The 16,354-nt window shown below is 32.2% G+C and overlaps 1 protein-coding gene across 1 annotated transcript in view; it reads right to left on the bottom strand.

The window, feature by feature from the left end:
* The window catches only part of LOC148603607 (dynein heavy chain domain-containing protein 1-like), a 104,238-nt gene that overhangs the window by 23,465 nt on the left and 64,419 nt on the right, over positions 1-16,354 (bottom strand). Inside the window, exons 68-85 of the mRNA XM_088553740.1 lie at positions 15,330-15,362; positions 14,763-14,846; positions 13,798-13,976; positions 13,311-13,404; positions 12,788-12,930; positions 12,183-12,278; positions 10,552-10,590; positions 9,776-9,947; positions 9,176-9,343; positions 8,424-8,581; positions 7,894-8,103; positions 7,013-7,183; positions 5,533-5,628; positions 4,761-4,823; positions 3,695-3,840; positions 3,160-3,430; positions 2,199-2,321; positions 875-1,673 (exon numbers count right to left, since the gene is read on the bottom strand). Coding sequence (XP_088409866.1) covers positions 875-1,673; positions 2,199-2,321; positions 3,160-3,430; positions 3,695-3,840; positions 4,761-4,823; positions 5,533-5,628; positions 7,013-7,183; positions 7,894-8,103; positions 8,424-8,581; positions 9,176-9,343; positions 9,776-9,947; positions 10,552-10,590; positions 12,183-12,278; positions 12,788-12,930; positions 13,311-13,404; positions 13,798-13,976; positions 14,763-14,846; positions 15,330-15,362 — 3,045 coding nt within the window. The remainder of the gene's footprint in view (positions 1-874; positions 1,674-2,198; positions 2,322-3,159; positions 3,431-3,694; positions 3,841-4,760; positions 4,824-5,532; positions 5,629-7,012; positions 7,184-7,893; positions 8,104-8,423; positions 8,582-9,175; positions 9,344-9,775; positions 9,948-10,551; positions 10,591-12,182; positions 12,279-12,787; positions 12,931-13,310; positions 13,405-13,797; positions 13,977-14,762; positions 14,847-15,329; positions 15,363-16,354) is intronic.

Raw genomic sequence — 16,354 nt, 5'->3', positions numbered from 1 at the left:
CTTACTCAAAGTTGAATGTTGATTTTAGATAAACTGATACAGTTAAAGAGAAATAAACTACATAGAAAGCATTGAAATTCATTGAAAAGGGAGATAACTCATTCATATTGTGCAAAATTTGGTTGCTTTCTTAATGAACTGAAAAATCATTTTCTGAACCATCCATTGTTGATTAAAAAAAAAATCTCTGTACTATTGGACATATATATGATGTAAACATTACACTGGTATAAAAAGATCTGTGGGACAAAATTTACCATGTGTCATCCATATCATAAGAACTGCATGGTTTCTTCATTGACAGTCTCTTAAAGAGCAAATTTAAGTACTTCAATCCTACACACCAAACAATAACTGGCCAACAATATTCTTGCTATATAAAGTAATCTAGCATTACTTTTAAATAATGCCAAAACAAGTAGACCACTAGTCTTAAGTACCAATCCATATAAAATTCAGACACTGCCTATGGTAAAAAGATTCATGGCATAGAAAAAATTATATATTTATCTCCCACTAAAATCATCCAAATCAAATCAAGAATGATAACTCTTGCAAAGTGCCAATTTCATGTACAATCTGTGCAACAACCAAATGAAAAACTAAGGCTGATTATGAGAACAGTTACTGTTTCTGGACAAAAAGACTTGATACTAAAATGCAGGATAGTAGGCATAAAGGCATACATCTGAGAGGAATGCCTTGGGGTGAACAGAAGGATTTTCTTCACAGAAGTGTATATATATACATACATATATATATATATCAGGGGTACATTCAAAGACAACACCACAGTAAAAAAACAATTTTCTAACGATTTTATATGACTTAACAGCATGTGAAAAAAGATTACTTTTCATAAAACAATGTTTACCTTCCAGCTCATCTGGAGTGCCTTGTTGTACATCTCTCTCTGAAAATACATTCTGACTACTCTGTATCGTCTTTACCCACAATTCAGCTTGGTTATCTGGATCAATCAATAGTGGCCAACAATGTTTACGATTGTGACAGCTAACTCTTACCAACAGAGCATTCTGAATAGAATGTAAGTCAGTGGGTAGATTGGACAGTCGCCAATTACTCAACTCATCAAAGTCACTCAGAATTTCTTGGAGAGTAAAATTGTTTCTGTTCATGAGAGTGCTCTGCTCATCCTCGTCATCTGAGTCCTCAAACTCAATAGTTTGAGTCTGGTCATACTCAAAACTTTCCTGCTTCTTTAACTCTGACTTGTAGTATTTACTTGTGTCGTAGACTGCAGGTGGATATTTGTAAGTTTTAATTTCCGGCAATGACGGCATGTCCAGACTTTCACTTCCCACACTACTTTCAGTAACAGTCCTTGACATGCTACTCGCAGTCTCAAACTCCTTATGTCCATCAAAAAGACCCTCAAGGTTTGAACTCAATGGAAAGACATCTTCCCCTAATTTTTTCGTCATTTTGAAATTTCCCTGTTTACATCTGTCTAGCCAATCATGAAGAAGCTCTGCTCTCCACTTATCCTCTAGCGGTCCATGATAACATGCACAGGCACATGTGATAAGAGCATCACCAGGGGAGGTAAGTACATTACGACGAGCCTTACGTAACTCTGACTTCCATAAATAATGCTGCATGGACATGTGTTCCATCAGATTAACTGCTCTTGCTATTTTCCTCTCTATAGCCTATCAATAAACAACAAACATGATGACTTACTATCAGTTATCCACTTATATATATATATATATATGTTATTCATGTGGATGATTTTCCTCCACTGACACTGCTTAATGTGGAAGATTATTACGTAAAAGCAAATTTTTTTATGTAAAAATTCAATTATCTCATATTTTTCACAGAAAATGTAGTAATTTTAACTAAAAACCTTGCACAAATTTTTCACTTTGCATGTGGGAGGATCAGAAATTTTCATGGATTTTGTGGGACTCTCCCTCCTAATGGTAGGGTTAACAGGTAAGCACTTAAAAACTTTTTACTGTCATTTCAAGTTATAACTATAGATTACAGAAGTAAGTTGCTAAAAATGAATGTTCATAATTATAATTAAAACAAACTATGTATTTATAGATAAGGATTTGCAATGTTATGGATTATGTAACATGAAAAGCTGGCACATAAATAATTATATATAAGGAAGAGTTTCATAAAACCTGAAGGCTAAGATTTCAAAAACAATTGCTCTAACATACCTGCATGTGTCTCTCTATTGTCTTTGCCCTCTTTACAGCAGCTTTATGTGAAGTTATCACTCTCTCTAGAGCACTCTTGATCCTATTGGCTTCTACTCTCAACTGTCCTAATTTTGCTTGGGCCTATAGGAAGATAGAACAGAGCAAAAATTCATTTTTTGAATTTACATGGCCTAACATTTTCCCATTTTGTTCCAGTAAGGATGACTTATGCTTTGTTTTTGTATATGATGTATGAAAAAATACTTTAAGATCAGAAGAAATTTACCATCAAATATTAAATTTATATAAAGTTCATTACTATCAAATTTAAGGATTATGTGTAAAGTAAATCTAGCACTGTTAATTGTAATTTTGTCAGAATTTTCATTTTAGAGTTTACTGATCATCTAACAAGATTTGTAATAAAATGTAAAAATACAATTGTTAATTTAGATTTTTAGTTTTTATCTGGTATAAAAATCAGACAGGTGGTAATTCATGCATGTCAAAAACCCACCAAATTTACTTTCATTTCTAACTCAGTAACAGTTACAGACCACAAAAATAGACTGAGTTTGTCATTTTTGAGATAAAAATTATACAGATTGTGTATGAAATTGGCACTTTGCAAAAGTTACCATTCTTGTGTTTTGGTAAATTTTACTGAGAGATCAATGTATGGTTTTCTCAAAAGTACAGATCTGAATACAGAAAGGACTATTGTTACTCAAAAATCTAGTACATGTGCACCCAAAAGCATCATTTGTTTGGTGGGTTTTTCTATAAAATGATTAATTGTTGGGGTTTAACGCCCGGGCAGCAATATTTCAGCGATATCCTGGTGATTTTAGTTAACATGATTCCCTTCTAGATTAGGCTGTGTCTAAATTTTATATGGACCGATATTTAATTAATTTCATATATCAAAGCAATGGCATTTACATAACTTTTTTTTGAATTGATAGGCATAATTTCATACCTGAGTGAATTTATCTTCATGCTCAAGTAAGTTTCTCAGTCTTGGCTGCATGTTACGGTGAATGTGAGCATACTTGTAAACAGCATGCACCCAGATACAGATCTTCATGGCTGACAAACTGACTTGTTTGACCAGATCTGGGTCAAATAGTGGGTTAAATACAAAAGTCTTCAATTCCTCAAATACATCATTTGGAATGTGATCCTTGTCAAAGAACATCATTTCATCCATGAAGTTGTCACGGATTAGAAGTAACTTGGCATTCTCCCAACTAAAATTAGAGTAAATTAGAATAACAAGTAACTTATTGATCCATTTGTATTTGGTTAAAATTATCTCCCTTTGATCAAAATGAATTGAATTTCAAGAGTATTTCCTAGAACTGATTAATAGGTGTACCTCAGATTATTTTAAAGGAAGCAACTTAAAAAACAAAGAAATTTATGTAGACTGCATTCAGTCTTCTGTTTTTTGTTGTTGTTTGTTTCGTAGTTTTAGTTTGTTTAGTTTAGTCTTTACACTATGATTCACTTACTCTTGTGGTACTTTGAAAAGCAAACATAGAGACTTAGTAACAAATTTGACCAATTCTGGTGGTTCTCTGAAGGATTTGACTTCTTCTAAATCAGCTCTATTAATTACATTCAGGGCTGTTAGGGCAGCCTGATAATTGGGGTTCACCTAAAATTAAAATGTAAATAATGATTACTAGGTAACATGAAGACATTCAATTTCATCAAATAAAATCTTGAAATTTGCTGAAGTATATAATATATACAGCAACAGATCTGACAAAAAAAAAACATCCTACTGGTAGTCAACACAGGTAAGATGAATACAAGTACTTTATGAATTAACATACCATATAGTTACCATCTAAATCCCATCAAGGTTTTTTTATCAGCTAAATTAAATTAAACTTAACTTGTAAACTGAAGAGATACCCATGGACTCTCAAGCAATATGGTTATGTGAAATTTTAAAATAATCCACATACAAAAAACAGAGGATTAATAACTGGTCCTGCTTCAATAAAAGTTCTCATTAAGATTTCCCTCAAATTTTGAGTTTTTTTCTACAAACTTATAAGAGATTTGCTTGGTCAAAATTAAAGAGTTGGGGAAAGATTCAAAGAAAAACTGAGATTTAAAATAATGTGGTCCCTTGTTCATGAAACACTGTGAATAGTGCAACCTTTCCACAGAATGTGTACACCAATGTTAATTCAAATTTACTTCCAACATAATTTGTATTCAGAGTTTCTGCTCTGTACTAATTCTTTAAGACATATTAACATCTTAAAGTTTAACCAAATAATTGTTTAGAATCTCTTTATTTTGAAAATCAAAGGTCAGTGGCCTAAAAGAGGAATAACCTGAAACCTTGCTATTTGTGCATTTTGACTAAAATACTTCTAAAAGTATCAAATTTATACAAGCACAAAAAGCAAAGCAAGCATTCATGCAAACTTGCACCCAAAATCTCCAGTGCAACTTTTCAACCAAATATCTTTTTCTATTTGTGCATTTAAAATATATGCAACCCTGATCAAATTTTGTTCTAGCCATCACAAACATATCAAAACCATGAATAGATTTTACCCTATATTGAGTTTGAGTAAAATATTCTACAAAATCTGGCCTTGGAGATGTCTTGAAGAAAGACTAAATAGAAAGTTCAGAAATAATGCATAAAACATCCATCAATATAAACCTTTATATACATGTATATACTGAAAAAAAAATATTGTAAGTTTCTATTACAAGTATTGAAAAATAATGGTACAATTTCAGTTTTGTAATACATAAATAAAATTTAACAAAAAAAATTAAGATGGAAGATAGAATTCTAATATTTTAAAAGCTGAAGTTACATTTAACTTGAAAATAGATTTTTTTACAAAGGTAACCAATTTCCATTAGTCTTACATGGACAAGAACTTTCAAATGTATTTAACTGAGGTAGATAGAGATTCTCTACAAATTATTTTAATAAGGATCAAAATGGAAGGCCAATGCAATAAACATACAATTAGCCATAAGGGTTATACAGGTATTCTTGTCAATTCATTTCTTCAACATTAATTCATTAAAATTTTGTAATAAAAACAAAATGAAAACCAACAAAAATTTGCTGATTTTTATCCTGATATTGCCATTTTTTATATGGACATTCCTATTGACTATTCTTTTTGGCTACTGCTTAGATTTATAAGTTTGGTAATGTTGTTATTATCATTCATCAAGCACCTTTTAACTTAAGAAAGCTGGAAAGAGTATTAATTATATTGGAGTGGCCTAACATCTACCAGAGGAGAAGAACAAGAATCTAACAATTATGTTTAAGTGGCCTAATTCTGCTAAAATAATTTACCCTGTCAAAGTCAGTCTGTGCTTCTCTTCTCAATTTCTCCAGTGGACCCTGGAGAGTTTCAATTTTCTGCTCCTGATCTTTACACCTGTCAAGTGCCTGAAATAAAATATAATCTCTTTCAGTACTGGAATTTGTAAGAATCAGGCAAAACTAAAAAATAAAAAGTCAGGCTCAGATAAAAAACACATGAATTTGACAATTTGGGCACATAGTTTCATGAAGAGGACTTGACAGTTCGTTTGTCTTAGAAGTGTCATTTTTCATCTTTTAAGGGCAATAACTCGTCTGACAACTTTGATCCCTTGGAGCTTTTGTAGGCCTTATAATAAGGATCATATCAGCAATTGTATTTGGCTAAACCTAACAGTTTTGGAGATATAATATGAGAAAAACTACTGTCTAACCCCTATGTTCTATTTTCAGTAGTGGCAGGCTTTCAAGTGACTTTCAAGGGCTTTTTTAGGGCCGAATTCTTATAAAATATGGGCTAAATTTATGATTTCTTAGGGCTTTTAACACAAAAATAAAGGATGACATTCTTTCTTTTTCAATTATAATACTAAAAGAAAAATAAGTTACTTACCACTGGCTAAAGTCAACAATACAAAAGCTATTTACCAACCCAGAAGATCATGTCAATTGTCATCAACAGTTGTATTCAGCATTCCAGTTCGACCATTAGAAATTGAACTAGTACGGGTCCAAAGAATGCTGTGAACTGCTAATGACCACCAAAATGTCTTCTGAGGTGTTTATTTGATCATAATATTCATTTTCTGAAAGTATACTAAGCTAGATTCCACTAATACAAACAATATAAAGGGAAATTACTATTTAAAAATTTCAAAATTCGAAAAATAAGGAATTTCTCAACAAAAATTGGGCTTTTTTTAGAATTCTTCTGCTTTCAATAGTAATAAGGCTGCTTTTGAAAAATAAGGAAAATTAGGAAAATAAGGGCCTGCTTGAAAGCCTGTAGTGGCGGCCATGTTTTTTGACAGATCAAAAATCCCCACACCATTTATATGCACGATATCCCAAGGAACATTCACAATAAGATTGGTTCCAATTGGTCAAGTAGTGTCAAGGGAGAAGAGTTTTGAAAAATTGTTAACAACAACAACGGATGACGATGGACACCAAGTGATGGCAATAGCTCACATGGCCTTTAGCACGATGAGCTAATAATGAGTTCAAAGTTACAATAGACTGATGGGCAAAAGTGATTTATCTTCCTTTGAAGACAAAATTAAAGTCCAAAAGACCCTTAATGTATAAAGTCCAACTGGACTTTGAACATGAAAGCCATATAGTTGAAATGTCTCAACTTTCAAGCATCAAACATTAATTATTCCTTAATTCACATCTACATATATGATACCTAACCTAAATATATAATTCCGTCAACATTCATTGAACATTAATTACTATATGATGACCCCTCCCCAAAAATGGTTTACAAAAGGGGATAAATACTTACAGCAATATACTGTTCCTTCTGTTCTTCCACCCTGGTTACCAGATCTTTGATCTCATCCGTGGCCGCCTTGTATTGTGGTGTTAGGTCTGATACTTCTCTCTTGTATTCATTAATACTTCCAAATGCTTCATTTACCTTTCCTAATGCTTGTTCATGCTTCCCAATATTTTCCTGTAATGAAATTAAAAATCCTGTTAAACAAGGTTTAATTTCAATTACTATGACACATTTAATATGAGTTAGGCACAGCCTACATCTGAGCATCACATCTATACAAACTGAGCACTGGTCAGAGTTTCTTTTGCATTATGTCATTGAAAAAAATTGATGACAGCTGTAAGGGTCAGGATAGGATAAGTAAACAATTGTCCATTAAAAACAAGTATTTTATCGTACCAGTTCTAAATACAGGAAACATTTTGTGTTAATTTTTTCTTAGTTTATAAAATCTGTACTTTAATTTTATTTGTAATAAAAAGGCTTAGTTTTATTTTGGATTCGATTCCGTTCTCCGACCTTTTTTTCTGTAAGCCCATCCGATATCATGTTCCAGTCGCATCTGATGCTTTATATTAATTGTAATGAACACTTCATTCAGCTTGTTAAAGGCCTGCTCTCCTCTGCTTATACTTGTACATTTGAAATTAATGTGTTTTGGTCAAAATCAGATATTATTCCCTGTCACTTACATATTGTATGAACTACATCTAAGTATTTTCAATTTACCACTTTATCTTTTTCAGCTGACTAAAATCAAAGACTTTGCAAGAAACAAAGCCATACCTTTTTTACTCTTTTACACATATTAGCGATTTTCCTTACTAAATAGAAAATCCAATTTAGAACTGCACTTCACAAAGGAATGACAAATATTAACTTACAATTTCTGTCTTTACAATGTATGCTGATACAACTCTGAATAGGTGCACAAACTCCATAAAGGTCAATGGCGAATAAAACCTCAGAGGCTCCCTCTGGTGACAAAACTGTCTCTCAATAACCGCTTTAGATGATAAATGCATATAAGCCATTGCCTCTGCTGTCAGTGAAAACTGGTCCAACATCTTTGTTGGATGCCATGGAATTGGTACCTAAAATACATTACTTTAAGTTGGAAAAACAAGTTTTGATAAGTCTACTAGGAACACACCTCTAGTACACAATATGAATTACTTTATCTATATCAAACTATTGCATGACCACATATCTTTGACTTCATAATTTAAAGTAAACTTTACCACTCCCTTAGACATCTTATCCATTGGGTAACCATGACCTCCTATCCCACCCTTTTTTTTCACCCATAAAGTATATTTGACTGATTTCCTTTTACCTTAGATTTCTTATCCCTATAGGATATTTAACCTCTACACTTTGACCTATGATATATAAGGCAGATTTGACCTCTTACCTTTGACTTCTGATCTCTAAGCCAGACACTGGCTATCTTGACATAAGCTTCAAATGTCCATGGCTTGTACAAGTCAATTGAGCAGACATTCTTCACTAAACCAGGGAATTCTGTCAGCTTACTGTGAAGGTTGTTGAAGTTACTGGAGAAACTGTTTCCTATACAGAAAAGACAGTCGGCCTTTGAACATCCAGTTTTTCCCATAGATTTCCCATTCTTTAGGTTAATGGTCGCAATACCAAAGTCAATTCCAAGCAAAAGAACCCCAAATTTTTTAAAATTTGTTATGTCAAATGTATGTAATGCAACCTTACCCCTAACATCCACCCATCTCTCAAATAAAGTCAAAATAATGTGCATGTACTATTGCCGTAATCAATACAAATCTGTTCCAAGTTCTGCACAAAATTATCATTTCAGTTCCCATATTTTATCCGATGTACAAAATTCTCAATTTCTTTCCATTTGTTATATATATATTTGAAAAAAAGTCCCTCAAGGTGTTAAAAAATGACTTTTCAGACACCCCAGGCCTGCAAATTTGTTCACTGACGAAACAGTATACTACCAGGAAGTCTAGAAAACTCAACATAAACCTGAAGGATCTGTATCAAAGCTCATTCTTCTGGAACATGATGTTGGTGTTCCTGGCATTGTTTTGTCCACAAATTTCCCCTTATTTGTATAGTCAGCTAATATTTAACCGATATTCCACACTACTGTATAAACAATTCCGTAACTGTATATATTACCTTTGCTGTTTAAACAGACTATGACATGGAGATTATGTCGGACTTTCTTCAGGAATCGTTCAAAGGCCTGTTCTATCTTATCAACCCTCTTGGTCTGTACTCCTCCTGGCATCATGTGGGAAACTATCGACTGGATTTCATCATCTGTATACAGTCCTGGACTTGTACCTGAGGAAATATGTCAACTTTCATTAAATAAATAACAGCATATACCATTTGCATATTTTTTACCAAATTTTGTGTTTCATCTATTTCTTCTTCTTTTTTTTGGGGGGGGGTGTCTAATGGAGTAATAGTGAATGAAGAAATAAATTACAATATACCTTAAATCTTACAAATCATGACATAATATTAAAATTGTATTATTGAAGTTAAGAGGTTTCTTCATCTATGGCAGACAACTAGAGAATTTTAATAACTTAGCCAACAAAAAATTACTATTCCAGAAAAAATGTTTTATATGTACTTTGAAAGCAAACTTTGTCCAAATGGTAATTTTCTATCATTTGTTGTAACATGAACATTTTATTAACAACCTTCCTCACATTTTACAGAAGGTACATTCTAAAATAAATTTACAAGAAATCTTCTCCAACATACCATCAGCCATGACATTACAGACATCCTGTAGACATTCCGTTCCCAGATCTTCATGTACCAACAATACAGATGGTTTTCCTATGATACCTGTGTGGTAACATGCTCTCTTGATGTGTTCGCGGACTATCTCTAAATTCTTACTTGGATCAGTCTGAGACTTGGGCTCAAATAACTGTCAAAATGTAAAACAATTTATTGATCATTGTTATATTACCGTATTTAGTTGAAATATACCTTCAACATAAATCAGAATCAGTATGATAGATTTGATAGTGTTTACAAATATAATGTTTTTAACATCATAAACTACATGTATCATGACTTAAAAAATAATGGAAACACCAATTTTTAAAAGAATCTTTAAAGCGTTTTGAATCCTGGCCAATTGATAAAGTCACAAAACAAGCACTAAGCCTTCAAGCCATTTTCACATATTCCACAACCCATCAAAATAAGTATAGGAGTTCAATCAAAAATACATGTTTAGTCACATTAATTTTGCTCATTTAAACATCTTTTCCTGATCACTTGAAATTTTACAGTTTTAAACTTAATAAAAAAAAAAATTTAATCGAACTAAAATAAATGTCCAGTTACAATACATGTATACAATTGTTCATACTCTGAAATTAATGCCAATACATTGTATCCAGAAACCATCACAAAACTAATCTTGTGTACATTTGACAAAACTTGGTACATTAACAAACAATGGTGATAATACTATAGGTCCATATCCCACAATTATCCACTATCCACATCCGGTATAGACTTACCCCTCTACATCTTTTTCTACAGCAACCTGATGGTGCTTTCTGATAATATTGTATGCAAATTTATGACTTTATTCTACACCCTCTATCCATATATCAATATTAAAAGGTCAGATGTTTGAAGAGAATAATTTGCTGGAGTAATTATATCTGTGGTAATTAATAAATGCAGATTTTGATAGTTAACTTGATTAGGCCATGATAAAAAATTCCTATATTCTCATCCCCACCCATTGAAAACTGGTATAGGTGTAGCAGAAGAAAATACAGACTTTGATATACAGTCTAACTTTGTTAAGTCGAAGGGACCATGTAAAAATGTTCGAGTAATCCGAGGTCGAGGATAAACTGGAAATACAAGTAGTTTGGTCAATGATTATTTCTGTATTTACATCATTTGTTGAGCTTGTACATTTACTTCACTTTACACGGTACTTCGTAATGTCTTGTGTTTCATGTCGGAAGATATTTTTTGTATGTTGTATATCATGTTTGAAATACTGAACTGCACCGAGTATTTTAGTGAAATTTCTTTTTTTCTTTTTTCTACATCAAAAACGTCATAGTTCATAACATGTTGCTTTATTTGATTTACAATCAGGAGTATCGTCAAACCATGTGTTCTACATTATTACGATAAAATTTCAAGTTCACTAGCGAAACAAATGTATTTGAAATACCCTTACTATCATCTGTTTGATGTTTCATTAAATAGTCAGATACCATTGCAGTTCATCTGTATTTTTAAAATTTTTTATCAAAATATCTGATATCACTGTTAGTGTAAATTCCGATGTGTTCTTAATACAATTTGTTTTTTTAACAACACACGCGATTTTAAATTGATTAAATAAACAAATCAAACCCTAAAGAGTGTCAACAAATTAATTTTAAAAGCCACGCTAATCGTTGTTAAAACACACTTCGATCATGGTTTGTAATAAATCAATCAAATTTCCGACTAATTAGTTGACTTCGAGACATCAGGGTTAATTAACCTCGAAGTCCTATTGAGGGGACTGATTGATTACCTCAAGTTATCCGAGGTTTCGATTCATCCGAGTTCGAGTCATCCGAGGTAAAATTGTATTGTGGTAAGGGGAGTTTTGATGGGACTTTGTAATTAGTTCGAGTTATCTGAGATTTCGACTAATCCGAGTTCGACACATCGAGGTTGGACTGTAGCTGTATTAATACCTTTGTGCTGGTAAAATTGATCACCAAGCATAAATAGATGGTCTTAATAACAAAGCTAGTTTTTAAGCATGAGTGACAGTTACTGAAGGAAAATAAAAAATTAAATTTGTTCCCTATCCAAATTTTTCAGAAAAGTTGGATGAGAATCTTAGAATTTTTTTATTATGGCTTTGTGGGTCTTCAATTTTTGGAGGCATTTAACTATCTGCAACTATAATAGATGAATAACAACATCCTGTTCTCAAAAGGGTAAACTTAAAAACAAAACAATGGATCTTTCATAGTAAGGTTTGCATTGAAAATCTAAAAATTCCTTTGATACTCATGTTAACATTACACTCAAGTTGTTTTACCAAATTCTTTTTGTTGATAATACACTAAGGAAATGACAAGTTCAATGAATCCTGCTAGAAACACTACAGTCAAATTTGTCTTACCTTACAATGGGCAATATAAGCTGCCAGTCTGGCCAGAGTACATCTGCCTGTGGAGTAACTCATTCCAAGTAATATAGCGTGGCCTCCTTGTATTGCCTGTAAAAATAGAAATTATGTGTTCATCCATTTATTCCATTCACAATTAAATAACAGCAATTGTGATAAGTATTGAGAAAATGATCAAGTAAGATGGAGTTTGAATATAAACTCAGTCTAACTCTATAAACAATATTTTATGTTATCTTTCAAAAGGATAAAAAAATATCCTCCAAAAAGTTTTCGAATAATTTTTTTTTCAATTTTAAACGATTTTTTGTTAACTTTTTGTCTAAATGAATCATCAGCTAATGAAAACAAAACATTTTTTGCACTCTATCAATCAAACCTATCAGACACTTTAGTGTTTACTGTGGGGTAGTTGATAAGCATACATGACATACATCTTCATGAAGTAGGGCAAGGGGTAGAACAAAATAGTTGTGTTCACCAAAGTGTAGATTAAGCACTCTTATCTACTATCCTGCAGTTTACACAAATATTTTATATTCTATGATTATGTAGTCAAGACAGGTTTCATTATAACATCTGTATGACCAGAGACATACCAGAACTCTGCTTAGTCTAGCAGCATGTCTAATCGCCTCAGAGAAGAACACTAAATCCAGTCTTTGCGATGTTCCATTATTGTATACAGTTAAACAAGTAGATAAAGCTTCAGCAAGACTTTCCTCTGTACCCTCCATATAGGCTGTAATGGAAAACATATGTCAAACATGCAATAGGCAGTAGTGAATGTGGATTATATGTTTTGTTTGTATTTTAGAAAATACTTGCAATGTGAAGAAAAAGTGTAAAAAATCTATTTCAAGTTCAAATAAAAAAAAAACATGGGTGTTATTTCCAGCAATTTTTTAAAAATTAAGTGTAAAAAATTTTAGTACAACCTGTTTCAAATATGCCAAATATTTATTGATTTCTTAACAATAGAAGCCTTCCCAATTTTTTTACTTTATCACTTCAAATTGGCCAGCCCAAGAGAAAATCTATCTTGTGGGAACCAACAATAACTTACAAGTACATCTCATTAAGAGAAAAAAATAAAACAAAATGTACATAAACAATTATTACCTTTTTCTACAGTCAATCCCAGAGTTTCTGTGTGAGTTGTCATATAAAACTTGGAGAAAATAAAGTCAGTCAGATTGTTGTTGGAGCCTTTCAACTGTAAGATTCAAAGAAAAATTATGAGATTCAGACAGAGAGACAGACAGATAGATAATATAATGGATGTACACAGTGATTCTAATCCATTAAGAAAACTTTGCTTGTTCTTTTCCCATCTTGACAATTAAATCTGACAGGTATTAGAACATTATGGAATGTCATACAGAAGAAAACCAAAGTATTTCACACTGATAGTTCTTTAAAGAATGAAAAGAGAAAAGAGAACGCCTATGACCAAAACAATTCACAAAATCAACCATTTATATTCCCATAAAAGTCTTAACAATAATAAAAATCTGTCACTTGTAAGTTGTAAATGGCTTGTGGCACACAAAATGATCACAATTTTCATAGTGAAAAAGTACTGGTACAAAATGGACCGCAAACATACCTCTTCCATTGACATCAAGGGTCCAAAGTAGGCTTCATGTTCCCAATCTGCTAACAGTCCTGCCTTGAAAGTGACAGATTTCTGGAACTTGAGACTCCCCTGACTTGAGCGGACCTGTTTTAAGTTATGCTGGCTGCCCATGCTGAGCTTAGCTGCAGTTAACTGACTACCACTAGGAACTAAAAAAATCCATTCAGTATTATAAAGCGATAAAAACTTGGAAGAAATTCATTCTAGAGAATTGCACACTTATCGAAGGCAGTCAGATGCTGTAAATTCAGAAAATTTGTGTGTTCTGATTTTTGTAATATCCATAAAAATCAGTGTTCTAGGATTCCACTTTCCCATCACCTGGGGCAAGTGCAATTTTGGTGAGGGAAAGTTGTTTTATATGCTCCACTTTCCATTTGGCAAGTAGAAAATTAAAATTTTTGAAAGTATTTGTAAAGATCAGAAAAAAGACTTTAACTGTGAGAAATTTAATATTTATTTAGAGTTTTCCAGTGGAAACCTTTAATTTTGAAAAATCCTAGAACACAGAAATCCCAAATACATTTATGTTGAAATGCCTGAAACAAATGGTAGATATTCTTAAATCCCACATACATTTCTGCTTGTATAACATATCTAAATTTACAGTAAAACTAGCATCCAATACTGTAGATTATAACAAGACCACTGAAGTTCCTAATCTAAGACATTCAACTATTAGATAAAAGAGAAAAAGAGATTCTATAGATATCTTAAGTTAGAAAGATTTGATGAAAGACGAGAAAAGTGCTTTGGGAATTGACTTTTTGTTAGGAAAGTTCAATTGCATGGAAAGGTTGTTAAGGAGAATGTCAGCATGCACAAAATAAAACTGACTTTGTCAGTCAATGGGTCATAAATAAATATTGAAAATTAAGGAATGAACAAAGAAAATTGTTAAATTAATGTAGATTTTAAAAGAAATGAACAGTTACCTTGATCTGTGGGAGGGGCTACCTTAGATCTATTAGCCACGCCCATCTGTTCAGTCTCAAAACTGTTATCAGTGCCACTTGATTCTGTAGAGGTTAAAGTTCAAAGGTCATTAGTGGAAAGTGAAAAATCAATAGATGATTTACAGGAAAGGTTTGAAGGTCTAAAATAGATACTAGGTAGAAAGCTGTTAGCATACATTAGATCTATCCAGTCTATACAGTCCAAACCTGGAGTCTAAAGATCAATATCTAAAACTACTAGCATATTTGTATCATTCTAAATAAAGAATAATATTTCTTAATTTATGAAATTTTACATTAATATTGGTATTATGTACCAGTAAACTTTAGTTTATAAAATTCAATAATGCTCTACTGGTATAATTAAATTCACATCAATAACAAAGACCGCTACTGTTAAAAACAACAGAACTCAGAAAAAAATCAATACTATCCAAGAAAAATCTCATTATTTCTTAACTGCTTAGATTAGGGAGATATTTTCAGTTACTTGATATAATGAACAATGATTAAATAAATACAACAAAAAAGGGAGATAACTCTTACCTTTATTAGTGTTAACAGTTATACGGGTACTTGCTGGTAAAAAGGTAAGTACAGATTAGTCAATTGGAATGTTAGATCAAAAACAACAGTTGGGAAGAAAAGGAACCATGGACTATCTGTTATATGAAACTAGAAAAATGCACGTTCATTTTCGAAAATTGTAATCAGAATTTTAAGAAACTGCAAAATTGTGTTGTTCCCTGACAAACACCCAACCACTGTATAAGCAGCATTAGTTTATAATTAGGATTAATTATGTTCAGTGTTTGAAATTAGTGGAAGACCGATAGACAATGTCTGTATAAAAGGTGATGTATCCAGTAATTTTATATACATTCAACAGAAAATTTCATGAAAATTTGCTGTAGGTCTATGTAAAAATAAATCAAGACAAAGTTGGTCTTCGCTGTATTAAATGACAATCATTTGATGAACTTCCTTGGATAACTAGATATCACTGAGATGGAACCATCACTGTTGGTCCCACTGTGGTAAAAATCCAGTACATCAGCCATGCACAACACATTAAATTTATCATGCAAAACTCATTACAGAGTTCAGCAAAAATCATTAATTTGACCTTGATGTCAAAGTTCAAGGTCAAAGGTCACCAACCATTTTGAGCTGATCTACCCTCATACCAAATATCAAAAGCCTAAACCAAAAGACAACAAATTTACAGCCCAAACACGAATAAGTGTTGCAAAATCATTTAATTTCACCTTGGGAAATTAACTGGGAAATTGATAGCTTTCTATAGATTTTGATGTCAATGGAATGATTGAAAATTTTAATCTCCTTGTCAATTGTTTAATTAACTATCAAAAGCAGTTCATCAGGAAATAGTCTTTTAATCATAGGAAGACTGACTTTATCCATTAAACATTACCATATATAGTTCCTTATCTTGACCTCTGAACTAATGATCAAGGAAACCTGTCTAATCCAGATACTGCATAAACCAACATGCCTGCTCATAACTTGAAACTTTTTACTATTATTTGAACCTATACATTTCAACAACT

This window comes from Perna viridis, chromosome 11 (assembly GCF_037379345.1).
Source record: "Perna viridis isolate PV_CMFRI_1.1 ecotype Kerala chromosome 11, ASM3737934v1, whole genome shotgun sequence".
NCBI lineage: Eukaryota > Metazoa > Mollusca > Bivalvia > Mytilida > Mytilidae > Perna > Perna viridis.
Note: the sequence above shows the minus strand (reverse complement) of the source record. Positions and strands in the feature narration are given on the sequence as shown.